Source organism: Nesoenas mayeri (genome assembly GCF_963082525.1).
Source record: "Nesoenas mayeri genome assembly, chromosome: 2".
In the NCBI taxonomy this organism is placed as follows: Eukaryota; Metazoa; Chordata; class Aves; order Columbiformes; family Columbidae; genus Nesoenas; species Nesoenas mayeri.
In genome coordinates this window covers 85,633,076-85,660,921 of record NC_137543.1, presented here as the reverse complement: position 1 = coordinate 85,660,921, position 27,846 = coordinate 85,633,076, and the positions used below count along the sequence as shown (strand labels likewise).

General features: G+C 35.0%; 1 protein-coding gene across 1 annotated transcript in view; it reads right to left on the bottom strand.

Annotated features, from left to right (window-relative positions):
* CDH9 (cadherin 9) overlaps nt 1-25,436 on the bottom strand; it is a gene marked incomplete at its 5' end in the record, with an annotated part of 68,403 nt that extends 42,967 nt beyond the window's left edge. Inside the window, 2 exons of the mRNA XM_080339414.1 lie at nt 1,758-2,052; nt 25,209-25,436. Coding sequence (XP_080195540.1) covers nt 1,758-2,052; nt 25,209-25,436 — 523 coding nt within the window. The remainder of the gene's footprint in view (nt 1-1,757; nt 2,053-25,208) is intronic.
* Between the last annotated feature and the right edge of the window lie 2,410 nt (nt 25,437-27,846).

Below are 27,846 nucleotides of genomic sequence, written 5' to 3'. Positions count from 1 at the left end.
CTATACTCTGCTAATTTAAGAAATTACAAAACTACTTCTACTTGTTCAAATTCAAATTCTAAGAATGGTCATTCCAGTGTAGCTTTTATATTCTCAAATGCAAATGTCAACAAAACAGAGCAAAGAGTAACTCAGATCCCTTTTTTGCCTTCATATTGGAAGCTATGGGACTTTTTTTACTATTTAAATCATTTTCCTCTAATTCTCTTTTCACAGTAAAACTCATCTTTTTTTGGGGGTCTTTTATGGACACTTTCTCAGCTTAAAGTACGTAATAGTACTTATACTATCATCATCCTCATCAAATATAGACATCTCTTAGACTTAAAATTTCACAGGCAGTATCAAAGCACTGGATCCTTCTATTCATGCTTCTCTATTGACTCTAATGGAGGGTCAAGCTGGACTAAGTGATAAGGATAAAGATGGACATCATGCCTTTTATGCTATCTATTCCTATAGAGGTTCTTCCTTGCAAATATATTTAAAATTAAATATGACAGGTTCACTGCCAACATTTTTCCTTCAAAGATTATCAGCAAAGCAAATTCTGAATGGTTTCTCAATTTTTCATCTATCTTTTAAAGAATGATTCTTGGTCTCTCTGTATTACATGTAGTAGTGTAATTCTTCCCTTCTTATTTTTATAAAAGAGAGTTATAAACTAGAGTCCTGTTCCATTATACTTTTGTTACTGCTCTCAGAGATAATTATTGGCTTCTGGAAATTATTTTGCAAAGATACATATTAGTCACAAATGTTGATTGGTATTTTATTGTCCCTCTTATCAATGCCATCATCCAGGACTGATTTTGCAAACCATTACAGTAATTCATGATAAGTAAATAACTCCTGAGAATTCATGTTAGTTGTTTCCCATAGCCTATGTACTTTTTGTTTACTCATCTCATCAGAGAGACTGTCTGTATTGTAAAAGAGTGGAGCACTTAGGCAATCATAACTCTTGATGAATGTGTGCTGGTGAATATTATCTATCAATTTATATTATTTAAACAAAACTCAGAGAACTATTTTCCTTTGATACAATGCTTTTCACCTGTCTTCTATCACTCCACATTTTCACTTCTCATTACTCATTACAGCTGTTGTGAACAGCTATGTTTATCCATAAAGAAATGCATTTTTTAAACAAAAAGAGTTATTTATTTGAAGAAGGTGTTCGTATGGTTGATATCTTAAAAAAACCCAAACAGACAAGTCTACATAAAAAAAAAAAAAAAAAAAAAAAAGAACAACTATTGATATCTATACCAAAGAGGAAAAATAATATTTAAAAACAGGTATTTGCAGAAACATATTCAGCATAATTTTGATACATGATGATTTATATACTTACATATTTAAGGCTCTCTCTGTCTCTAAAGATGCAGAAAGATTTGGTAAATTAGATTTTACAAACACAAAGAGGATACACTTTATGCAAGTGATATTCTCAGCTGTGGCAAAACTATGTAGTAACTGATAAGACAACCATATATACATTCCTTGATGGTTCTGATAGGCTTAAAAAAGTAAATAGTAGCTTGAAATGTGGCAAAAAGATTAAGAAGTGAATGAAAATGAAACAAATATATAAAAGCAGGAATCAATAATCTGTGATACATTACTGGCACCGTAAGTTGTTCCATGGATATTCACACAAGCTAAAATTAAGTGTCTCAAGTAATAAATTACTTAAAAGTTCCAAATGAACTCAAACCCATTTGTATTTTATATAAATATAAGTTTTTACCTACCAACTCCAGACATCTCCGGAATACTGGCGGTGTATGTGTCCTTGGTGAATTTTGGTTCATTGTCATTGATATCATGGATTTTAATGATAAATTCAGACTCTGGCTCCACTTGTCTTCCAGTTTTTCTGTCTATGGCCTTGGCACGTAGCACATACAGGGATTTTTCTTCTCTGTCCAATTTCTTTGCAGCATGAATATCTCCTGTATTTTCATCTATAATGAACAGACTGCCAGCCCCATCTCCTGTTAATATGTATTTTAAATTTCCATCTCCTTTATCTTGGTCAGTGTGTAGCTTCAGGGAGGTAGAAAAGAAGAATTCTATAAATATATGTATTGTTATTACAGACCAAATCATTCAGCATATATGAATAAGTCTGTACAATCTTGACTATAACTGGGGCCAGTAGTGGTTATCCTCTGTTTCACTGTTGGAAAAATTGCAAATTTGAGACTCAGTCATACACAAAAAATAGCTCCAAACTCATAAGAACACAAGTGACGGTAGAAGATATTAGCATAGTACTTAAAATGGCCAGCTAAAACCAAAAAATGATATTTCTTTGAATAATCTGTCCAGAAACTACCAGAAGTCTCCTTTTTGAAGATAACAGGGGGTGTAAAACTCCCAAGTTTCTATCTGCAAAATAACACTTGTCTTCCTATTTATTGACTGCAGATAAGGCAACCAGTCACCTTGTAGCAGTGTACAGGAAGGGGGTTGTAAGGATGACAGCTTCTGAAATTCCCCAAATCACCTATAAATTCTCTGATCTAAGCAACTTCAGTTTCTACTTGCTTTTTTTTTTTTTTTTTTTTTTTGGTTAGGCGCATCTTACCTCGCTTAATTACTTCCTTCCTTCTAGTCCTCTCCACTCAGGAGAAATAATTTTCAAGAACACTAGGAGGTAAATTTTCAAAGCAGTGAGTGGCATTTAACAGTCTTTTTCCTACTACACCTCTTAATAAGAGTTCAAAACTGTATCCCTGTGAACTTACAGGCACTGATTAGTTTGCCATATAGCAGCATTATGAAAAAGTTCCTAAAACCAAAGCCAAAACAAGGTATTGAAGTTGACCCACAAACTATAAATTCTCATATAATTCTCCACTTTGGAAGTCTGTTTTTCTAATTTCATTTACAGAAACCCACAGATCCTTTTTTTACGTGCATCAGCATCATATTTTCCTTAGATATATGTTTACAGTCACATCTGGCCATAGATCGGTAACCTGAGTGTTTTTCAGGCGGGGACAGTAAGAATCCAAACATTTTTTTGGTTTCTCCAAGTACAAAAAAATGACATATCATCTACTTGAGAAAATATTGTTCAGTAGCAGTAAAGCTGTTATTCTAGATAGTCACTAGAGCCAGATAAATTATATTATACCACTTCTTTCCTTGTTTTATTTTTTCTGTATTTCTGCCAGTGTTTACCTCCATGTTTGTAGCTGGGTTGTTACATCTTCTGATTACTTCACCTGTATGAAGGGCAATTGTGGTGGATACTGTTACATTTCTTCACTTTTTTACACTATAACCTAGTGCATGCAGCACTCAAAAATAAAAACTCCCTGTCAACTTGCCAACTCCACAGACAATACGGAGAAAATAAACTTAAATATGGTATGGATATCTTGACATATAATGTGGAAAAGTATGTAATCCATATACAAAGTTCATTAAAAATATTTTATTCTTGTTTTCATATTTGATCTGATTTTGTATTTGATTCTTCTTTTCAGAAAAAAAAAAAAGTTAAAAGTAAACATATTTGTATGACAAATACAAAATCTACCATCATTCTCTTGGTCAGATGATTTTGTCTCGCACCACACAGAAACAGTGCACATTCATTCTTGTTGAGGTACTCCTCACCTTGTGACATAAGTACAGTTTGCTCATCTTTTCTTGAGGTAGAAGCTTTTTTAAAATATGCCAAAGAAGAATCACATCTCAGGACTTATGACTAGCACCTGAACCTAGTTTTCTCATAAAGATAGGCTAACTTATTTTTAAATCTTTAAAACATCCAACTACCCGTTACAGTGCCCTGTGTTGTTATGCACCTCCTTAACAACCTCAGCCAGCTGGGGGAGCAGCCAGAGCAAGAACTGTGTCTGAAAGCTGAGTGCAGGATCAATCCCATGGGTCAGGAGAACTGAAGTCATTTAACATAAAGCCTTAGGGAGGCTGGAGCCTCCATAAAGCTATCATCCTTTCTCAACACTGTGTATCAGGAAGTACCTCTCGATTCCTACACAATAAGTCACCACTGGCTAATCAGCAATTTGTTAAACTGTTTATAGTACTAACATTAGTCACGTAAGTGCTTACATTAGACATACAAGTACTTATAAGTTGATTAGATGCACATTCTGTCCTGTATTTACAAAGGTTTTTTTTTTTTTTTTTTTGTATTTTTGCTATAATTTACAGCAATCTCTGTAGGGCTTTTGTTCCTTTGCATGTACATACTCCAACACACATTGTTATTGACAGAAATTCATTTAACTTATATGAGTTAAACAAGGCTCTGGCCCACATGTATTATCTCTATAGCAGCCTGTCTGACAGGCTGCAAAGAAAGAGACTTAAATTATAGGAACCTCAGTCTTTAATTGTCAGGACTGCTATGCATGGGAAGAATGGACTATATCCAAAGACATTAGAATTTTCCCACTTTAAAAACAAGCAGCCATTACTGAAACTAAATCTCACATGATTTTGAATTGGAAAATAAAAGAAAAAATGGGGAAGGAGGTAGAATGAGATTTTTATATTTTTTGCCTTTATTTAGAACAGATAACAAAATTCTTAGTATAAATAGGAATATATTGTATACATGGAATTTTATCAGAAATAGTAAGTACATAATACACATTTTATTTGTAATTAAATTAGGAATGTTATTTTAATATAATTCTATTTGACACTGTGGTAACAGTGTAGTTCATATTTTAAAACTTACTAAACGTCCAGGTAACTCTGCTACCTAAAGAATCTTTCAAAGACTATAAACTGACTTAAAGCTAGCACTTTACTTACTAAGATTGCAAATTTTTTTATTTGAAATTTTTTATTCCTCCTTTCTAGTCTTGGAGAGCTGGTCATCTGCTGAAAAGATGTCCTATATACTAAAATAAAACAGATACAGATGAGTAGCAGAGATACAGGCTGTGAATGTAAATAGTGTTATCTTGCCAGCCTCATCTTGATCACTCATATGAGCAATGCTGCTGGTAATCCAGGGTTCATAAACTCTTGAAACAGGGCAATGATGAGCAAATAGTTGGAGCAGTGATCTTTACTGCACTAACAAGAGGTTCTGGAAAAAAAATCACATCTTTCCATTGCCATTCCCCTACCTTGCTCCTCAACTATACATAGGTCTTTAGAGAGTATATTAATTTATTTTATCTGTCTGTTCAAGCTATCTACAAAAAAACATCAGGTAGCTCAAATTGGGAAGGGTATTTTAAGCTTCCTGCTGTTCTGAGGTTTCTACTGAATGATAAACGGAATTTTCAGGCATGATAGATGTGAGAATAGAATGTGATTTCCTAGAAATGAAGAGTTCCACTTCCTATTGCCAGTTTTCTGTTACCAAGTTCACTTGAAGTACAGTTGCAAACTATCACATATTCAACATGTAACTACTTCTAATTTGTATGTATGGGTTTTTTTGCACTTCAAATTTGAGAAATCTTCATTAATCTGTGAAGTAATTTTGCAACACCATAGTTTGTGAAAAATTTGGACCATTTTCATATTTATCAACTAAAAGAAGCAAAACATTATCCAGCATCTTATAGAAATGAAATCCTAGTTGTGTAAAACAGAACAATCCAACTATTCCTCACTATATTAGAATTATATAATTATAAAACATGCTTTTAATTTAGGAGACAGAGTAATTCCATGTAAGACTGTAGATATTTATGCAAAATCAGTGTAAGAACATATACATTTGTAAAAAATATATTGCAATCTAATTTTGACCAATCTATACTGTTTCTTTATGACAGGTAATCTTCTATAAACTGCTTAAATATTTTGAATTTATAATATAAAATACGATAACAGCTTTTCAAATTTTAACTGTTCTACAGCAAGCCTACAGAAAATCACGTGCAACAATGTGGTGTGTTTTAATATGTTTACAAGATATAATGTCCTTTATTCACTAAACTAAAGAACAAGAACAGACAAATTTTCTAAATCCTATTTCCAGTTTTAGTAAACAGTTTTACATACAAAATAATTTGTGGTTTATTTTTTTTTAGATTAGTAAACTGTTTGTGTGTATGAGGGAGGTTCAGATGTTGAAAGTGCAGAAACAGTATTAATACATTTGATCTAAAGTAATCTTTGACTGCTGTGGTTTCCCTCTACAATTTATAGAGTCAGCAGGCCTGGGGAGGTCCACCATTTACTGTCAGAATAAAGTAATTTCTGTAGAAATATTTTGTTTTGTTTTACTCTACATGTTCCTTTTTCTCTATTTGGCCTGGAGTATGTTAGCAAGCAAAAGCTTTATATGAGTGGAAAATGAACTTGTCAAAAGTGTCCTTTCTCATATCGTAAGTTGTTAATTCTGCACTTTCTATAAACAACCGGCAGATTAGAGGATAACCATGAAATATTTTGATAAAAAGAGAGCAAATTTTAAAAAGTAAACAAAAAACCCACATAACAACAACAGAATAACCAGCCAACCAAACAAAAACCAAAACAGATAATAGATTGCTCAGTATATAGTGACCACGCTGATGACAAATACCATCCCAATTCCATTCAATATCTAGCATCAAGTCATCTGAAAGATGTCAGAATGAAGACATAACTTAGAAGATGCACTGCTGAGTATCTTGATTTCTATTTTTTTGCCCAAATTTATTTCTATATAGTGTGTCTGGTTAAATGTGTTCTCAACACAACTTTTCCTCAGAATCATCAGAGACAAAGACATTGGTAATGGTTATGGAAGTGACAATTATCTATTTCTGTAACAATGTATGTCTTACAAATATTGGCATATTTAGAAATGCTCACTTAATCTTTTTGATTTATTTACCTAGGAAAAGTGTGCATCTCAAATTAGCCTGTTTTGTCATAGCGAATTGTTATCTACTATCTCAGAGTTCTGTAGCATAATTCCATTCCCCCTAAATTATGTTGCTCTTTTGGCTTACCCTTTACACTTACGTAGCACTCAGTACTTACCAAGAAATGGTGGTTATAACATGTAACTGACTGGTTTTAGGAAATATTTTATTTGACCATGAAGTCTTAAAGTGTCTAAGGCTTATCCGTAACTTCTGTCAAAACTGCGATTATTGTACACAGTAGATAAAATATCAGCATCGTTTGGAGAGAAAAGACATCTCATAAATTACCAAGTTCAGAAATTGGTATGGGATGGCAAAAGAAAACATAGAGGAAAAAGAAAAAAAAAATGTTGCCTTAGGAAAGAGGTCCCCAGAGGCCCATGTTTAAAAATACTTGACTGTTTCTCATTAATTCAATTTTAATTTAATAACTTTCCTGTAAACTGTGCATCTGGTCTGGTTCTCAGCTCTTTGTAACAGAGGGTAACTCTTTGCAAATTAGGCAGACATATAATCAACTGGAGAGAGAACAATCAATGGACACAGTGAACAAATTACATAGTGATATGAATGAGTTTTCCCCATTTAGAAGCAAGAAATTGCCAGACTTCATTCCAATTTAACATTATTTACAATTTACTTTTCTACAACCATTGTTGAAGATGAAAAGAGGAGAAAAGCGCAAGATGAGCTACTTATGATTGGTGAGATTGTTATGAATAAATACAGTGAAAACATATATTTGATTGCCTAGAGAAAGATGTGGGGAAAGAAAGGATGAAGGCATATCAAGGAGATGGTAGATCTATTGTGGTAGGTGCTGCACTAATGCTTACAACTTAAATTGTTTACAGTGTGCTTCTGTATTATGTTAGAGAAAAAGGGTTATTACTACAGTTTTCTTACCTCCACTGCCTCCACCCACATAATTGTTTCCAGCAGAGAATCCTGATATCCCAAAGTCCTCTATATCAGACCCTATTTGCTTGCCTTCTAGAAAGTATGAAAACTGTTCATTCTTACTTTTAAAGTGAAGACATCTTGGAGAATGTTGTAGTCAAATGAATTCTTTTCAGTGTCACTTAACTGGTACATCAGCTTATTTTAGTGGGAGATGAAGACCACGCTGATTTCCACATTGTTGTGGTGAAACTGCTACCAGAACACAAACAAGGGTTTGTTTGCTGGGGTTTTGGGTTTTTGTTTGTTTGGTTGGTTGGTTGGTTGGTTTGGTTTGTTTTACTTCCAGTTTCTGAAGGTATAACAGTAGAAATGTAAAGTGTAAATAATGCTAGTTATTTTGGTTTGAGGCCATCACAAGTCAATAGGGGAAACTAGGAAGCTAAAAAAGACTGTGAAAATGAAAGCTGAACCAAGAGTTACATTGGTATTTTCTTTTTATATCAAATGTATTTCTATTTAAAGTTTTGCTAAACCACAACACAGATGTATAACTTCAGATTGGAAAACTTTCTCATAAAATTAACATAATGAAGCATTATATTAATAGTTTGACAGATAGAAAACGTTGAATTTTTGCTGTAATATATACAGACCTACTGACTCTGAAAGCTGTATAGGGAAACAGTAAAAGGCTGTACATGGCATAAACAATCAACTTAGCAAAGTGTCATTAACTGTCAGCTTTAGTATGATTCCTTCAAATATGCTTCTGTCTCCTTAAAGGTGAAATTGGTAAGCATGTATAGTAAGAAATGGGAAGCAACAAGGAAGCATAAGCTATTCAGGTATGTCCAAAGTGATCCCTTCAGAAACAAGATGGGGAAAAAAAAGAAAGTTTCTTTATTTTTAGGATTCCTCAAACAACTTTTAACCACAGTTTCTAGCTGAAGCTTCTGGGCTGAGGAAAGAAACATACAAAATATAGGAAAACACAAGCTCGTGTGTGTGCTACTTTTACAAAGCCCTCTGCCTATTTGCATCAAATTTCTATTCATATATGGTGATTGTACTACACTATTCATTCTGAAGCTGTGGCACAGAAAAAGATTGAGTTGTCCTAGTCTACCCAGTATGTATTAAAGTATAAATCAATTTGACCCCAAGAAACTTGACTGTAATTATCACTCAAAACTTACTCCAAGTAAAGAGGGTTATGTATATAGACATAGAAAATAAGACAGTATTTATGAAGGAAGATGAATGAGTATTACCTAAACCAAAATAAACTAATTAATACAAAAATTACAAGAAATGTACTTGGAATAAGAGCTTGTAGCATCTCAGTCAACCCTAAAATCTCACTGAAAATAAGTTCAATGCTAGTGATAAATATAATGTTAATCAGTGCCTTCACTGTGTGATTTCAGACCTTTGTGAGATTTACAGAAGATAGGATACAGCACCAACAGTAGCCCAGTCAATATTCTTCTTCATTAGCATTTTAGCTAATTAAGAACTCTAAAGATATCCTAATAACTGCAGCAATTCTTCAGTGTGGATTACAGTAGCAGTAACTGCATTGCTTTAATTTTCTATTTATGTGTGTTTAATCAAAAGTTTTATGTATGTGCTAAATGGTAATGTATTTACCTGACTTGAATTTGTGAAATCAGCACAAACTTCTTAATTAAATAACCAAACTCTCTGTGTGATAGTAACCTAAGTGACTGTATATTAAACAAGGCAAATGACATTTACTTTTCTTATCTTCTTTTTTCCAGCATATGGTTCTTGTGTTCAGCTGTCTATTGTTATAAATTCTCCAGAGAGTGAAAAACACTGCTGACATCAGCTGCAGGTGTTGATTTTTACTTAGTAGATAAGGGTAAATCTGATTTTCATTCAAGAAGGGTTCAGCAAAATTCTTCGTAGTCTTTCACTTCTGCTGATACAAACACAATAGAGGCAAATTCATTCCTTCCACTTATATTTCCCCATAGCTAGGGGGGAGTCCTGGAAACCAGACCTGTTTTCTCAAATGCCTCCTTCCCTCCTGTGCCCTATATGCTAGGCTGTAGTCAAATCTGGATAAGGGATTGTGTTCTTACTTCTGCACAAATAATTGGATTTCAGAGCACCCAGAATTTGTTCTTCTCTCTCTGTCCTCCAAATGAACAGCTAGGTTGCAGGTTTTCAACCTGATCAAAAGCACCAAAGTCGTTTTTTATGGTTTGCCATACCCTGTCATTGGGCTGTTCCATAACATGTGATACAGGTTTACAGGAAGTGACTGTAGCCATCAGTTATATCCACAGGTCAGAAATTACCACATCACAACATAAAATACATTAATCAGTCCCTCGAACAGGTGGTAAATCCATCATCATTTTAAAGACTCCACAATAAGAAAGGCTATTTTTCTTGTAGATTTTTCTCTCACCAGAAACTTGTGAGTGAAATCCATCTATATATGTGGTATCTCTTGATGTTTCAGACACACTCAAAATGTACTGTAGTTCCAAAAGATGTGCATACAGATAAGCAGGAAAAAAAGCTGTGGCTCTGGAAGCAACCTGAGTTTGTCTTGGATGCGTTATCCCTCACCCTTCACAGAATTAATTGATCTAGGCCCAGGTTTAGACTAATTGGCATATAAGAAATATCCTAATAGGGGAGAGTAATGGTTTGTTTAGCCAAGTACTTTATCTCAGTGGCAATAGGAGATACTGTTTTGAGAGAGCATGCAAGTCTGGCCATTGTAATTTTTTCTTCTTTTACACTCTCCACCCCCAACATCTACAACTGTTAGATTAGAATAGGGATGTTGGAGGGGGGGGAGGTTAGGTGGGGAGGAGAGGATGGTGGTATGATTTTGTTTTATTTTGTTTTGTTACATGAATCTGATGTCCTTGAACTTGTCTGGTTATCCATTGCTGTAACTTTGGATGAGTACTGCATTGACTGATGTTACACTGAACTGAATGATACTATACTGTTTCCTGTTGTGGGTCATCCACAATTATCTGAAACATACATCAAAACTGGGAGTATTTTACTACTTTTAATCCAAATTTTATGTGTCTATATACATATATGTATGTATACTTGTAGACAAATATCTACAGATCAAGACTGAATGTTTTTCAGAAAGTTATACAGCATAATGCAAGATTCACAGAGTAGCATATCATGATGTGAGGCACTGTGATCAAAGAGCTTTTTTTAGCCTAAAATATGTAAACAGTCTTCCAGGTTTGCAGCACCAAACAACAACAACAAAAAAAAACAGACTGCAGGCCTGTTGATTCAAAGGAAGCAGATCCCAAAATGTGCATTTTTCCTGATCTGTTTAATTGTATTTTTTTTCTAGAAAAACTAAAAACATTTAAAGTTATTTACTATCTTTAAAACACATTTACTTTTACATGAAAGCATTTCAAACCTAAAAAAATTGTTATTTTGAGGTCCGTGCTTATTGATTCACAATGATCTCTACCGTAAAGCTTCAAATCACAATTTTAAAATCTGTTTTTTTTCCTAAGATCCTACTTTGCAAACTGAGAATCTAAGTGTTTTGTGGGCACTGTACACACCTCACAAGAAATCTGTTCATTCCTCAGTACTCATTTCAGAACGTAATTGTGAAATGGTGTTTCTCTAAGTACCTTAAATCTTTATCTAGAACTAAATTTTCAAATGAAAATGTAGAACATAGATAAAATCATTGTTCGACTTAAAGCATCACTAAGGTCCTTTGCTAATGCTTATTTATTGGCAAAGTTAACAAAAAAAAAAAACAAAAAACACCACAAAAAACCCACAAAAAACCACACCCACACAGACTGAAATTAATTTAAAATATGACACTATTTCTCTCTTCTGCAGACTATATTTGACATGTGAACTGTTATACCAGCCAAGGGTACTTAGTGAAAGTAGACTGTATATTACCCATCTCATGCCTTCCTCAGTCTGAGTGTAATTCCCCTGCCTTGTGCCTGCTCCAAGACACATAGGTGGATAACTAGCTCTTGGTAAAATCTGAGAAGCAGATTATCAGGAAGTAATTGTATCAAAACATAAGGTTTGAAATAAGGATGGGGAATAATAAGCACCAAGCCTTGAATCTCTGTTGTTATAATGTAGATTCCTAAGGAAAGCTATTGTTTCAACAAGAGTATGTTGAAAGCCAGTAATTAGGAAATAAATATTTAGGGTCTTTTTTTTTTTTTTTTTTTTTCATTTTCCTGTTCGACACTGATTTTATATTTATTGACATTTGTATTACCTACTTGTATGGTTCTTTTAAATCTTGTTTCAAAATACTGTCTTTGTAAGGTCATCACTCTAATGATGGCAAAGACAATATTGTAGCTGGAAAAATTATCAAAACAACTTAATTATTTTCTTGGCTCAATAGAAACTGATAAGTGAAACACCATCTGGAGGGGACCTAAGACGAGCTTCAAGTTCTGCATAAACCACAGGTTGTTTTTACCTGTCCGATTAAGCATAAAGTCTGTGGCTTAGAGGAAAGCCTGGATAAGGCTGCCTGGGGCTTCAGATGAAAACTCTGTGAAGCAGAAGTATTTCCTAGAGAAGTCAAATCATAAGGCCCAAATCAAGTATAAAACCCTGCAGGCAAATAGTGTTGCTTCATTGAGGGTATGTTTAACTTAAGAGCTGAATCTGCAAGCTCATCAGATGAAATGAGATTATATGGAGACATTAGACGATGCAGGAATTATTTAAGAGAGATTTTTTAAAATTCTTTTTTCTTTGATTCTCAGAGCAAATATTGATGAAAAAGAAGCCCAGCAGGAAGTGTGTAAAGGATGCATTAAACTGATGTTAGTTTGACAGCATCGATAGTCAAAGTGCTTGCATCTCATTAAAATAGATAAAAATCTGAATGTATCAATGCTACTTTAGTATTAACTTTATTAAAAAAAAATAAGTTTTTTTGGGAAACCGGAGTATTCAGTGCTGACCGTCAGCATCTTTTGCTGAAATCCGTTTTTTTTTTTTTTGTTGGTTTTTCTTGTTGTTGTTGTTGTTGTTGTTGTTTGTTTTTGTTTTTTTTTTTTTTCCTAAAGAGCTATTCTGTACTTTGGAGAAGCACACAGCACATAAAGTAAAACTGATTGTTTTACTAAATATCCTATGACTTCTGGAGCAAAATGTTGAACATGATTTTGTTTACCATTTGGAGATAGGTTTTAAGATACAGCTTCATATTTTGCTAACATTCAAAGCGAGGTATCAGAAGTGCTTGTTTTCGAAATTGGTTTTAATTCTTGATGTGTGCTGTCTTTTCAGCCCTGAATTTCTCTTGAAATAGATAAGACTTGCCATTATGCTGGATTGTCCCTGTGTAGTTCTGTTCTGTTCTGCATCTAACTGTTGTTGTTGACTGTCTTTGTGTCCTCAAATCAATGTTTCAGCAATTCTGCTGCAGTTTTCTTCTCAGAATAACAGATATTATGTAATTTCCTAGGTACTGTTCATTTAACATAAAATACTTTGATACATTTCTTTGGATGGTATTTACAGAAGTGGAAATCATTATTAATAATCATAGCATCATTATTAAAAGGTTTTTTTATCCTTTTCTCTTTTATCCTCATCAAAGAGGTCAAAAGAAATACTTTATTTTTCCTGAGGAGAAAACAATCTTTATATATAAATATGTATACACATATATGTATATACTCTCACAGTTTTTTAGAAGCACAAAAATATTTTGAACTGTTGGGGTTTTTTTGTTGTTTCTTTTTCTTTTACACACTTGGAAGTTAGACTGGATTTAGACATCTGAAGTTCAAAGATGATTAATTGCAATACCTCTCATAGAATGAAATCAGAATGGGTCATTCCTTTTTCCTTCCATTAAAAGTATTTTTGAAGGACTGAAGTTTTTCTTCTGTGATAGATTCACGTTTTGCCCTTCACTTCATGCCTTTCTGCATGTGATTCTAAATCTTTCATATGGATTGGTTGGTAATCAGACTGTGACGCTTTCCACTGCACAATTACTAGCCTGTACAGAGATGAATGTATTTTTATGTTCTGTGAAATTTCAAGAGACAGTTAAGGAGAAAGAACAAAAAAAAAAAAAAAGAAAGATTTATTTTGCTTTCTTGCAACAACACTGGTTCCATTCACTTCAGTGACGATTTATACAGAAATACTTGTTTGCATGCCAAATTCTTCTTTGCATTCATTTTATTATCCACACTATTTGTTCATATATAATTATTATAGGTTTAAAATAAAAGATATATATGAATGATTATTTCTTTTAATCACTTGTGTTAGACAAAACATACAGTAACTTTTCACATTTTCTGAAGTCACTGATTTAAATGATCTTTAGTCCCAACATTTTAAATGCAAATGCTACAGTGGTAGAGACACAAGGTAGGAAAATACTTTCTCTATTTTATTTTTCATTTGTTAATTCAGTCCTATCAGTCAGTTGCCTGACTCAGTTATATTTGAACATTTAATGCTCTGTTACCTCCTGGAATTTGACAGTGTTTATTCATCACAAATGCTTATTAAAAATAAAAATATGCTTGCCTACAATCTCTGTAAGACTGAACTCTTAGAAAAGTGCTGTTTTTAAAACTTGCATCAGTAGGTGCAACATTTTTTAAAAGTGTAATAGAGTAGTGTCAATTCTACTTTATCTACATGGAAGTTGTAAACCAGAACTTTTTTATAAGGACTAGATTTTTTTCTCAATATTTAGAAACTAAACCTATTTCAGCTCTTAATCAGAAATATGCAGCAACAGCTGAAAGTTCAAAGGGCAAAACTGGCTACAGGTGGTGACAGCAATCACAAATTTTCAGTTAGGTAAATGCATTCTATGAATGCTTGAGTAGAAGCATAACAATTTCCAACTTAATAATTCCATGCTCATCATTTTTATGTATTAGGAAAAGTTAAAGTAATCCTTCATTCATTCAATTTTAACTCCAAGCACTGTTCACCAGCTATGTAGCTACTAAATGGTTAGTTTTGCTTTTATCTCCTTTTCATACTGTGCTCTGATATCTTATTCAACCTGACACTTTCAAGCCCTGCTTTCAATCAAATGGCTGATTTACGGCCATTTTCATTATATTCCTGAATTTTTTTTGTAATATTGTGTGTGACACCTCGTACATACACATGTTCTGAGGAAAAGCTTCACTAAGGTAAGTGTTGGCAATTAGATTTTAAAGACAAAAAAAATAAACTTAAGCATACATAAAGCAAACATTCAACATCATTTTATTTCCAGCATCGCTAATTATTTTTATTACAGGGCTTGGGCTAGAATTTTGTTGTTGTAGCTGACTTAACCATTCCAAAGACCTCTTTGCGATTTTGTTTAGAGTACTAAAATTTTAAAAGAGGGGAACTGATGTCATTTCTCCTTAGGTTCCCTCTATGCAAATGGATAATACTTAAAACCACCTTATCTTCAGTTCAGGCTAAAACTCATTTAATATTATCAGCCTGACTGTCACTGTCTCACACTCGCAGTTTGACAAAAATTAGCATGAAATCTTCCATCTGAAACAAGCATGCTTGTCCCTAAAACTGAAGCAAGACAGGGATGAATTTATAGCTTCTAAAATGTTCATGGAGATGGGAATGTTTCCTCTTTTTATTACACTCTGCTATGGAAAAACAGAAAAGAGATATTTCAGCAGAGTTTCTTGACAGTAGATTAATATAAGTGAGAGCAAAGTTAGCTGTGTGTTTGTGTTGCTACGGCAATATGTACAGCAAGGATTTGATCATAGTTATGTTTTTGTGTAACTGATAAGAGATCACCAGTTCCTCTTTTGATTGATACCCAGCATAGTGTTAAATTGATGGATTACAATGGCTAAGCATATTTTTTTGGTTTATAGAAGACTGAAATGTGTCATGATTTCTGCACTGGACAGGATTTGATTTATTAGACACACACAGAGGAAGAAAAGACTTGCTGTACTTGACAGTTGCCTGTTGACAGCTTCTCTGTTTGTCTTCAAGATGACTATTCATAAACCTTCCTTCAACAGACAAGATGTTGCACAATACCACCCTCTGATGGAGTCAAATCACCCCTTCTAAGTAGTCATATATTGATTTGTTCTGATGGATTTTCCACTCTTTGCACTCACCAGGCTGGCAGGTACCAGTAAACCACAACATACTTAAAACACCCTTTTCAGAATCGCTCCCATAATGTAATCAATGTAAGAAATATACATCATGAAAAATATCTTGTGAAATACATTTTTCTCACCTTCCCCCAATAAATGATTGCCTGATAACAGACAACGACAAGTCTGCAGATTGCCACTAGTCTAATCTTCTCTTCCTACAGGCTTAAAGCTTCAAGGCTGAAAAATACTAGCCCATGAAGTTGTAATAAGCAGCTCAGGCTATTCTAAGCATAACAATTACCTATTGTGGCAGGATCCTGAGTCAGGCAGATCTTTGAGGCAGACCTGCTTAGGCCTTTTAGCACAAGGATCTTGCCAAAACCAAGAAGATTTTAAGGTCAGAAAAGCTATTTTTTATTAAAATGAAAAGAGTATTTTAAATGGCAACTGGAAGTTACCACTGGAAATAGAAGAGAACTCCATTGTTCATGCCCACTTTGTCTTTAAATTTTTCTTTTTTTTTTTTTTTTTTTTTTTTTTTACTTTGTACCTTTGTTTTTATTAACTTGTCAACAACTCAATCTGAGTAAAAACCACTAGGCATGCCACAGATCCACATTACTGTTGTCCTGACCGCATTCATGGGTGCCCTGAGCACACTCAGGAGATCCTTGGGGAAGGGGAGCTGTGACTAAGTGAAAGTATTGTAGTGAACAATAAACTAGACTCCACAAGGTAGCCTTTGCTGCTATGTTGTGTATCAGGTGAGCATAATTATTCCACACCTCAGAGGAGGAACATGGAGAGAAAGAGAAAATAAGAAAAAAAAGGTACATAGTTGTAAACTTTCTTTTCGAAAAAAACAACAACAACAACAACAAAAACAAACTCAAACAAAAAAAAAAAAAAGAAAAACAAAAACCACACCAAAAAAACCCTAAAACAAACAGCCAACCAACCAAACAAAAAAAAATCAACCTTGAAAATCATTACATGCTGGATGTCCTTTCTTGGGGGAGAAGAGAGAGAGAAGAGATGGAGAAGAGAAAAAGGGAAGGGAAAAGAGAAGGAGAAGGGAAAGGGAAGAGTTAAGAGTCAATAGTTTGAAGATTTCCTCATTTCCTATCTCTTCAGTTTTATTCTTGGTTTAGTTTTGTTTTTCACAAGCAGTTTAGCTGATTTAGCATTTGGACTAGAAAAACACACACAGAATCCTAGAAAACAGAACAGACAGGGAGCTAAAGAGATATTCCATGCCATCCTCCTGCCTCCATGTGGGGTCAATGCAGACTTTCTGGTACATGGGTTTTCAGTTTGCCATGCAAACCTGCAGTATCAAGATAATCCTGTCTCTCTCAGTGATCTTTACCTGGTACTTCACTGTACTGACTGTAGATACCAACAAAATCCCTTTTCCTGATGTTTAATGTAAATCAGCTTTATGAAAAATATGAACCCAACTTCTTGCCCTTAACATGACAAGAACTTGATATTTTTTTAGCAGTCTTTTATGTAGTTGAAGAAACAGAATCTGTCAGATCTCATGACAGCTGCTCTATCTGAAGCAAACAATGCCAACTCACTCTTGTTATTCATGTATTTGAAGCCTCTGATCATTGCAGTTTTCAGAAATTATTCTTTATTTTGTGAAATATTATGTCCAAATTTGATTGCAAAGTTCTAGTTTAGACCCATCAGTTCAATATAACATTGAAAATATTTCATATTTAAACTGTTTATCCTTGGGTTGTGCACAATATGATTAGATCTCTTCACTATTTTTGAAAATTCAATTAAAAATGTATTTAGGTTGTCTGAAATGAACAGCGCTCCTTTCTCTGAAAGAAAACAATCCTATTGGTTTTGGAAGATGTAGCATTTTTCTTTTGTGTTTGTTTGGTGTTTGTTTGTTTGTTTTTCCCTAGACTTTCAGCCATCTTTTTAGAAGTAGCAATCATATTGTATTGAAAACTTTGGGGTTTTATTATTTTTTCACAAAAATAAATTTTACTTCCAGGAGTTTTTCAGTAAAACTTACATTGAAAACCTTCAGAAAATAAGTTATTTTTTAAAAAGTAAAACTATGGATTTTCATTGGTATTTGTAGTTAAGGCATGCATGTATCTGGGGCCAGAATCCTATTGTATTTTTTAAAAAAATATTATTACTACTACTATTATTATTAGTAGTATTAGTATTGTTATGCCTGTTTCCTTTTCATTTTCATTTTGGGGATTCATCTGCCTTTGGATACAGCTGCTTGAAACTAGATCAAATGTTTGCTGAAAAATGTGTTTACTGGAGAAGTTGATATAAGTGGAGATAATTTTTATTAATTAGGTAATTTTGGAATCAAATAGGTTTTCCTCTTCATTTTGTTGTTTGGTTTTGGTTTTGTTTTTGTTTTGTTTTGTTTTTTTTTTATGGTGAGAGTTTTCATACGTCTTTGATCTTTTCTGTGCTTATGCATTTTTTCCTTTCTGTTTTGATATATCATTTTTTCTCCAGTATTTGTTCAAAGATGAGGAAAAACTCAGCATCTGAGAGAAAAAAGTAAAGACAAAGGGAGTAGACCCAGGAGACCCCAATAATTTTTCTTCTTTTATTTAGTCTTAAAATACTGATTTTATTTTAAGAACAGAGATTCTAATCAAAATACATTATTAAATCATATTCAAAAGCTGTGTTTTAAAAGATGGCTTTGGGTTATAGCGCATGCCAGATGGAACATGTTAGGAATGTGATGAAATCTCCCCATTATACTTCTAAATAATAATATGTCTGCAACATATGATTGCTTATGATTCATTCTGTTGGTTTTTTGAAACACACTGTTACGTCAAAAGATGACAAACATACACACTGTTTTCAGTATCATTTAGGTGCTGTAGCAAATGCAACAGCTTTTCAAAGAGACAAGTGGGATGTGACTGTAACAAAGCAGAGGGCACACTTGAAAATACTGAAAGGATAGTGCACCTGTGTTCTCTTGTCCTAAGAACAGATGGTTTTTAAACTGACTCTGCGGAGGGAAAATTACAAATGCTGTAAAGAATTCCTTATGGATTAATTGCATAAATTGATTGAAGGCAAGATTAAGATAAAATTCAATACATAAAGAAAACAATATTAGGTAACTAATTAAAAAAAATATATTTTTGCAGTGAGAATGTTGTTCTTCAGGATTGAGAAACTGAGGTTACTGCAAATTTGGTGCTGCAGTGCTGTCAAAATCCAGCTCAGGGGGTCACCATTTGCGTCATAATCTTCTTCCTCCCAAACTCCTCTGTGCAGAGGCTGAGAATGGCCAAGGCCTCCATAACACAGCTGAAAGGACATGGATGAACTGGGATAAGACTAATGGAGTAAAGGCTTCACTGATCCTATTTTCTGATTTCTTTGCTGCTTCCCATACTAAGAGAGATCCTACTCTGAACTTTTATGATGTGCCCAAGGCAGCCAGCAAAGTAACGTGAAATAATATTTCCAGGCATTAGCAAATTTTTGGTCTATATTTGCAAGGATATACTATCCAATTCCGTTAAGTAATTAAAAAAAAAAAAAAAAAAAAGACAAAAAAAAAAAAAAAAGATGAAGATTGAATAACTAAGTGAAGTTTTGTATTGAATAACAGCAACCCTGGTGATGTTGGTAATTCAGTGCTTCTTCCTGAATTGTTACATGATGTCTTATAAGGTGGTCATCTATAATAGACAACCTCGCCTATGGATGTCTGAATATTTCTAAGTGCGGACAACAAGAAATAAATGGTATTTGAATATATGTTGCAGCCCACCCCCAAAACCAAACCAAAACACTCCCCCTGAAAATAACACTCCCTGAATATTTTGCTTTTCACTTCATACTTTTTAATAAGACACTCAGACAAATGTCATGAATCAAACTCACTGGTTAACTGGAGGTAGAACAGAGATTTTTTTTCAGTTTGCATGCAATTTAGATTATGCTTATGGCATAAAAAGCCTAGCTCATTTATCTTTATGGAACTTATTAAAGAGGAGATTATTCATGGAGCAGCTAATCTTGAGCAGTGTCAGTTCTTTTTTATTTGATTTTGTATTACCACCTTTAATATGAAAAAGAAAGGTTGCAGGCCATATACAAAAATATTTTGTGGTTGGTTGCATACTGTTTTTAAACTCTGGGTGATGACAGGTATTTGATTGTACAGTTTATGATTGGTCTAAAACATATTGCATGGAACTTCAGACATTCAAAATTAGCATTCTTTGATTAGTAAAGTGCCTATTTGATACAAGGAGAGACTAGCTTTCATGTAAAAAAATGAAACTGGGTGATTTAAAAGGAGGGAAAATCTCTTGTCTCTTGAAATCATTTAAGTATTTTGTGCAAAGCATAAAGGACTGTGTTTTTCAAAATGGCTAATAATTTTTATTAGGCCTATTTCTTCCTACCTAGGGATATTTCATAAGGAATGGAGTTAAAGAGGTGGGATATTTGGCATTTTGCATAACTGAATTTGGCGTCATCTAAGTTGTTTAGAAACAGGCACATAAAATTGCTACTAGCTTTGGAAAATAAAACTAACTATCCCTAAAGGGCCGCTTGGTTAGAGTCTTCTGTCCATTTTATTAGCTTTTTTTTTAATTCATGAACATAATTCCCATCAAGATTTTAATACTTCCTAAATTGCATGTTCAGGTGCTGTTTTGTTTTGGTTTGCTTTGTTTTGTTTTGTTTTGTTGTTTTAGATTACTACCTCTTTGGATTGTTTGTTCAGAAAGTGAGTAAATCTGGTAGCCTTTTTATCTGATACAATGTCAGTGGTTTAGACTCCATTTCTTAGGTTCTGCACAGGGCTACATGTTAGTACCAGCTGAGAAGCTGGACCTATGGATCTTCCCAAGTGAAGGAAAAGGACATCTCAGAAACCAAGGAATGACACAGTATAATATGCAGTCAGGTGTTTCTCAATAACTTCATACTAAAAAAAATAAAAATCCCAGTTGTTTTATTTTCCTTTAAAAAGAAACTTCTCTCCTATATTTAACTGGATGTTCTATTATAACCTATTTTTTCTTTTTATTTTCTTTTTTTCCCCTTTTTTTTTGTGTGTGAATACTTAGTAAGCAAAATGATTTTTACATTTCCCCTCACTACATCCTTTGAAAATTCCTCACACTGTTGATCTCACTGATATATTCAACACACACTAAACAACAGGCATCTTGAAAGAATATGGTCATTTTTATGTTTATGTGTATTTTTAATGCATGCACCAGTATATGAGACAGATAGGTCCTCTGAGTTGATAGAAGGAAAGAAAGATGTGTGGTGGATATATTGTAGATTGTTTGGATTAAACTTGACTCTCATCACACTCACAAGGCAATTGTTCTGCATATATGCCCTGTTCCTGAAGGGTGGTTGGTGATCTAGGTCTGTTATTTGCATAATTTCCTTGCTACGGTTGTTCTAGACATCGAGCCTTTTTGTAGTTGTTGAATGCTAACTTCCTTTGCTCATCAAACAGTATTTTCTTCTCCTGCTAAATGCATTAGATGCATTACTGGTCTACATTTTATGTCACTTATAATCACTACCACTGCCTTTATCTAAAAGCTCTCTAACTGTAATTGGGAACATAAGCTCTGTTCTATTTACTCAGAGTCCATTAACATTGTATTGCCCTCATCAGCAGTCTGGGAGCCACGTACCACGTTTGTGTGGAGCTGGATTTTTTCCTCTAACTTACAAGTACACCAGACCTCTTTTTTAGTTACTTTTTATCACAGGGTGAAGCCTACTCACAAGCTTCACTCAGGTAAATAAGACTTTGATTGCATTTGCCAGGTCTAACTGCTTAAATTAGTCTGGTATGTATAGGAGAGAAACAAAAAATCAGGGATCATGGAGCTGTTGATGACTTTCTGTTCCTGGAAGATATTTGGGAAGGACACCAGAGAGCAAGAGTAACCCCAGTAACAACTGTTTGGCCTTAGATATGAGGAAAGAGATCATCCTGAGATGACTTGGCTAGTGAGGCCATTGGCTGCTGACAAACTAATTTTAAAAAGCACTACTTAATACGATAACACCTCAGAACTGGGGAGAAACTCCTCCTTCCAGGGACCTCTGACAGCAAGTGGAGTCTGAGCCCAAGGCAGAAGTGCCCTCATAGGGACGAGGATGCCAGCCAGGGCTTGGACAGCAAGTGTCCAGTTCCCCTGGGTCCCTACTGCTGGTTTACACTAGACTAGGGGGCTGAGCAATGGAAGTGCAAGGAGTGTGGATGTCATAGAGTAGCTCTCAATCCCATGTACCTATCCTTATTAGTAAATAAATTTATTCCTTTCTGTCATACTGAGTGATCCTACCCCATGGGAAAAACAGAATGCACTCATAAGAAAATAAAGCATCAACAAAGTAGCATCACTAACAAGACAGAAACAATGACCTAACAGAATTAAAATTGTTTGAAAATTTAACTAGGGAGGGAAAAATGGTTTTTTTAGTATTATGAATATGATCCCTTAGAAGTTTATTTCCTGATAAAGTTTCTTAATTCAGTTTATTTAATTTTTAGTACAACATTTATTATTCTACTCCAGCAACCCATCTGCATGTGCATATCCATATTAAAGAAGAACTGGATAAGAATACTTTCTGTGAACTGTTCCCCATGGGTTGAAATAAAAGTGCTCTCTCTTCACACATACCAGTTTGCTAATTACCATCACTTTGAGGAGGAGAATACTAAACCTGAGATTTAAGCCTTTCTCAGAATAATGTTGTTCAAAGAAGTTGGTGGGTTTTTGTTGTTGTTGTTGTTGTTGTTGTTGTTTTGTTGTTGTTGTTGTTGTTGATGTTGTATTTTTTTTTGTTTTTTTGTTTTTTTAAGACATTTATTAGTTGACTTCTTGCCGTAGCAGCTCTTGCTTAGTGCTGTCACATGTACCTAGGATAGTTCAAACTAACTCAAATGGATTTAATTTGGTTTTATACCACTGAGACCAGAACCATGATAATTTTGCCATTTCATAAACTGTTCTAAGGTTTATGCAACCATATGGAGCTTATCACTTAAGTCCAACTCCACGTCTTTGGCATATGGGTAATATTTGGGCTTACCTCCATCTGTTTAGGGAATCGATAATGCTAACCCTTCCCTCAGGGACTCGGTGCAAAATTTTGCAGTGAAATGTGGAAAATCTCAACCTGTTATCTGATTTGTAAGAAATGAATCATTTCAGATTCAAATGTTGTCCAGTCATTTGTTTTCCTTCCTGGACTTAGCTTCATGGTAATAAGGTCCAATGGCTTTTAGTTAGTCTGGAATAAGTGCAGAGTATGTTTGCACCTGTTGCAATATAACATGCAGACATTCCTTGTTTGAAACAGAGATAGTGATGGCAGTTTTGATGCAAGCTTAATTTATTTGAGGTTTAGAATGGCATATATGGTTTTGAGTCCATTCAACTATAGCAGCGGGACTGAAATTAGAATCAGTTCTTAATTTAGTTGACTCTTTATTGAAGATCCCTTTGCCTATTATAAACCTTCCTGTTTTACATACTAGTAAACAGATTTAGAAATAGGATTATTAGCTCTCATCTTATTTCTGGAAACAGTAAGTCAGAATTAATTTCTCTGAAAATATAATTCCATGGGTGTAGTGCTGGTATAAATGAGATCTGAATAAAGTTCATAGCTACTTCTTTGATTTTTTTTTCTTAATGAAAAGAGATTATTTCCCTGTTTTCCAGATGATCACGCCTTCTATGACCAGAGATATTAGCAAATGTTCAAAACAATTTTAGGTTCTTTTAATTAAAAATGTCTCAATTCATTTGGTTGTTAGGTACCAGAAAGTGAGTGAGCTACCTGACAATCTAAACTAGTGACAGAATTGTGGATGAATGAGAGAAGCTGGAATGGACACATATTAAGTCATTAAGATGAATATTTCCTTAGTTTGTAAGTCACTCTAGGTGGTTGCTGTGTGTATTCTAGGTCTCTACCAAGATTGTTTAGTTATACCAGACCCCAAGGCAGATCTGTGGATGGTGAGACAACACAAAAGGCTGAAAATATGAAAATCCTTGAGTTGTGCATTATCAGAAAATGTAGAACTGCAGACAGCTCGAATTCAGAGACGCTGTGGTTAGCTATAGCTGATGTAGACGGGTCTTAAAGAGTGGAAAGAGTCTCTCAGACTATTGCAGAAATGGTGAAAATAAGATATTTTTCTTTTTTTCCCATGGATACTTTATCCACACTTATAATAGTGTATAGAAATTAATTCTATTATTCACAGAATAATAGAATCATAGAATGGTTTGGGTTGGAAGGGACCTTAAAGATCATCTGGTTCCAACCCTCTGCAGTGGGGCAGGGACAACTTCCACTAGACCAGGTTGCTCAGAGCTGCATCCAACCTGGCCCCTAACACTTCCAGGGACGGGACATCCACAACTTCTCTGAGGAGCCTATTCACGTGCCTCAACACCCTTATAATGCAGAATTTCTTCCTTATGTATAATCTAAATCAATCTATTTTCAGCTTAAAGCTGTTAACCCTTGTCTGTCACTACATGTCCTTGTAAAAAGTCACTCTTCAGCTTTCTTGTAGGCCTTCTTCAGATACTATAAGGCTGCTATAAGGTCTCCCCAGAGCCTTCACTTCTCCCAGCTGAACAAACCCAACTATCTCAGCCTGTCTTCACAGAAGAGGTGTTCTGTCCCTCTGATCATCTTTGTGGCCCTCCTCTGTACTCACTCTAACAGGTCCATGTCCTTCTTATGTTGGGTGCCCCAGAGATGAATGCAGAACTCCAGGCAGGGTGTCGTGACAGTGTAGTAGAGGGGAAGAATCATGTCCCTCAATTTTTTAATCACGTCCCTCTATTTATTAATAAAAATAGTTCTATATTTCACTTAAGCATACTTGCAAATGTCACAAGCTAGATGAATGAAGGAATAACTTTTCTATTCCCTTATCTCATATTTCTGTTTCATAGTTGACAACTGGAAAGGATTCAGTGATAAAACTTGTATGGGCACATGTAATAAGAAATGGGAACATTTTAGTCTGGACAGTTTGCTATTTTTTTCATCAAACTACTTCATTTCTGCCACATCTTTTAACAATCATGGAAGCCTCACATGGTCCATGGCATGCTTTGTTTGACTTAAATGAGAAATTGGGACCATTGCTCTATGAAGAGGAAAACTGTGAAGGAGGGAAAATACTAAGAGTGTCAGATGCACCACCTCTAAAGAATCCTTGAAATACAAGGCTTACCTTGCCCACATACTGAGTATCTGGACCTGTATACTCCTCCAGCAAGAAAAATTGATTCCACATCCAACCACGCTTGGTGCGGTGCAGTGTTTTTCCACTATTCTCCGACAATCCTGTTATCCTTTCACTGTGTGAGTGCTTGTTAGTCCTTTTTTGGGATGGCATCACATGAATCACATGAAACACACAGCTCCATAGCAAAACTGTCAAGGAGTAAGTCCTCATCATTTACAGAGATGCTGCTAGCCTCCACTCCTGTAATAATTCACCAGAACAAATTTCTCAAAGGTTATATCCTCTTGTAAGTAGGACCTAGGGGATGGAGAAAAGTATTTGAGTCAGTTCCAATAATTTTGTTTCCCTAATGCCATGGGTTTAGGGAAACAGGAATACCAGTACCCTGGTGATCACAATAACCCATGGAAATTACATATAACCATAAAAATGAAGACCAGTTGTATGTTTGAACATTTTCTTGAGACAGTTACATGCAACAATTACTCAGAGAGTTTCACATCTCCTTCATTTTCTATTTCACTCTCTCACACTGTATATAGACATTTAAAACACAATCTGAGAAAAATACTTCTTCATCTGAAAACTTTAGCTACCAGCAGAATTTTGAAACAGAGAAACAGCCCACATAGTAAGAAACCTTCTAACTTAATCTCTCCCAGATCAGCCTGATGCTGTTCTCTCTTGCGATCTGTTCGTAACTATCTGCAAATCTGAATTTTCTTTTACTTCATGATTAATAAAACCCTTTCCTCCCCTTTGCTAGCCCCCAACTGTCTAGAGGATCTGCTTCTATTTCTACACAAAGGAACTCATAAGATGAAATTTAAACTATTATTTATGTCTTCAACAGATTCTTTATTCAAGAAAGAAAAAGTTGTTAGGTATGTTTCAGTTCATAAGAATCCTGCTTGGGTTAACAAAATTCTGCATTTGGGACTGAATTCTGCATTTGGAGTGAATTTTATTTTTTCCCCTTCAGAATGAAGGCAATTTTAATGTGCTGAGCATTGATAAGGATCATGGCTGAAAACATTGTGACTAGTTCAGCTAGGAGAAGACACATTCAGAGCAGGGGGAACTGCGATCTGCACATCAACGACGAGCTAACGAGCCACAGATCAGGCCGGCTGACCGACCTGAGATGGAGGATGTGCTGGAGGGCACATAGCCCCATCTCCTGATATGCCCAGCTCGCCAAACAAAGGGGAAAAGTTGAGACCCTTTTAACATGGCCCAGAGCTTGTCGAAACTTGTTTATCTTTTGTGATCTCCACTGCACCCCTGATTTCTGCATGACACAAGGTGGAGACCCTCAACGTGGCCCAGGACTTGTCCAGACTTGTCCCTCTTTCGCAATCACCGCTTTCGACCCCCCCCCCGCAAGACTTTACTCTGGGAACGTTAAAAAGCCCAGCTAAAACAGCACTGTGTGGGGGGAAATACCAGTCTCATCTAAGGGCCTGTCCAGTCTTACCGAAGGAAATACCAGCTCGGCCTCACCAAGAGAATACCAGCACCCTGAGGATGCTCACTCTGAACCAGACATCGGAGGACACTACGCTCCTGACCCCAGCATCTTCGCCGTGGAACACTGAGGCCATAGATCATCGTACGAGTCCTGTCATCCCCACTGTGGGGCCGTAAGAGACTGGATCCCTCACTCTTTTCTTTCTTCCTTTCTCTCTGCTCTTTCCTTCTCTCCTTTCTATACCCCCATTTCTTTGTCTCTCCTCCTGTTGAGCCAGGGCACGTGTCGCGTCTAGCTAGAGTTAACTCATCCCTCATCCTATCTGTTGGGACGGGACATCATGGTGTAGAATATTATTGTTATTATGTTTCTGAAACTGGCACTGATGTTTTGCATAGAAGTTTGTAAACAACACTTAATAAAAACTTTTTTTTTTTTTTTTTTTTTTTCCCCCCCCCACAACTGAGGTACCTGATGTCCCACTCTTTTCCATGACCGGGGTTTCCTGTCAAGCCTACTTTTGCTTTAGGACATCATTAGCTGAGTTGTCACCGTATATTACAGAAAGTATAGGAAAACAATTCGACAGGAAAATTATTGTTTGCTTTGGAATCCTAGTCCCTGAACCCTGATACTACCATGAAACCATAACATGAAGAAATTTCAGAATACTGAAATTTTGAAATAATAAAAAAAATATACCCATCCTCCTCCCACAACCCAACATTACCAGCGCATACTTTCATTTTGGTTTGGTTTGGTTTGATTTTTTTTAGGGGAGGGGAAAAAAGTGTGGGTTTTTTTGTTTGTTTTTTGTTGTTGTTGTTGTTTGTTTTGTTTTTTTGTTTTTTGTTTTGGTTTGGTTTGGGGTTTTTTGTTTGGTTGGTTGGTTGGGGTTTTTTTTGTACAAAAGATACAAATTTTTAGAAATAAGATGCCTTTTTTATGAAAATTATTTGTCGGTTGAGAACTAAAACTCTAACTGAAAACATTCAGTGAATTGTATTCTAATGACCTTCAATGATTAAATTGTTAGAATTGTGTCCTTAAAATGAGGATATTCTGTATAGTCCCAGGATTTCAACTAGCAATCCTGAAGGAAGATCAAAGTCTTAGAATTTTAGCAACTTCAAACAGAGTTTTAGCTGAGCA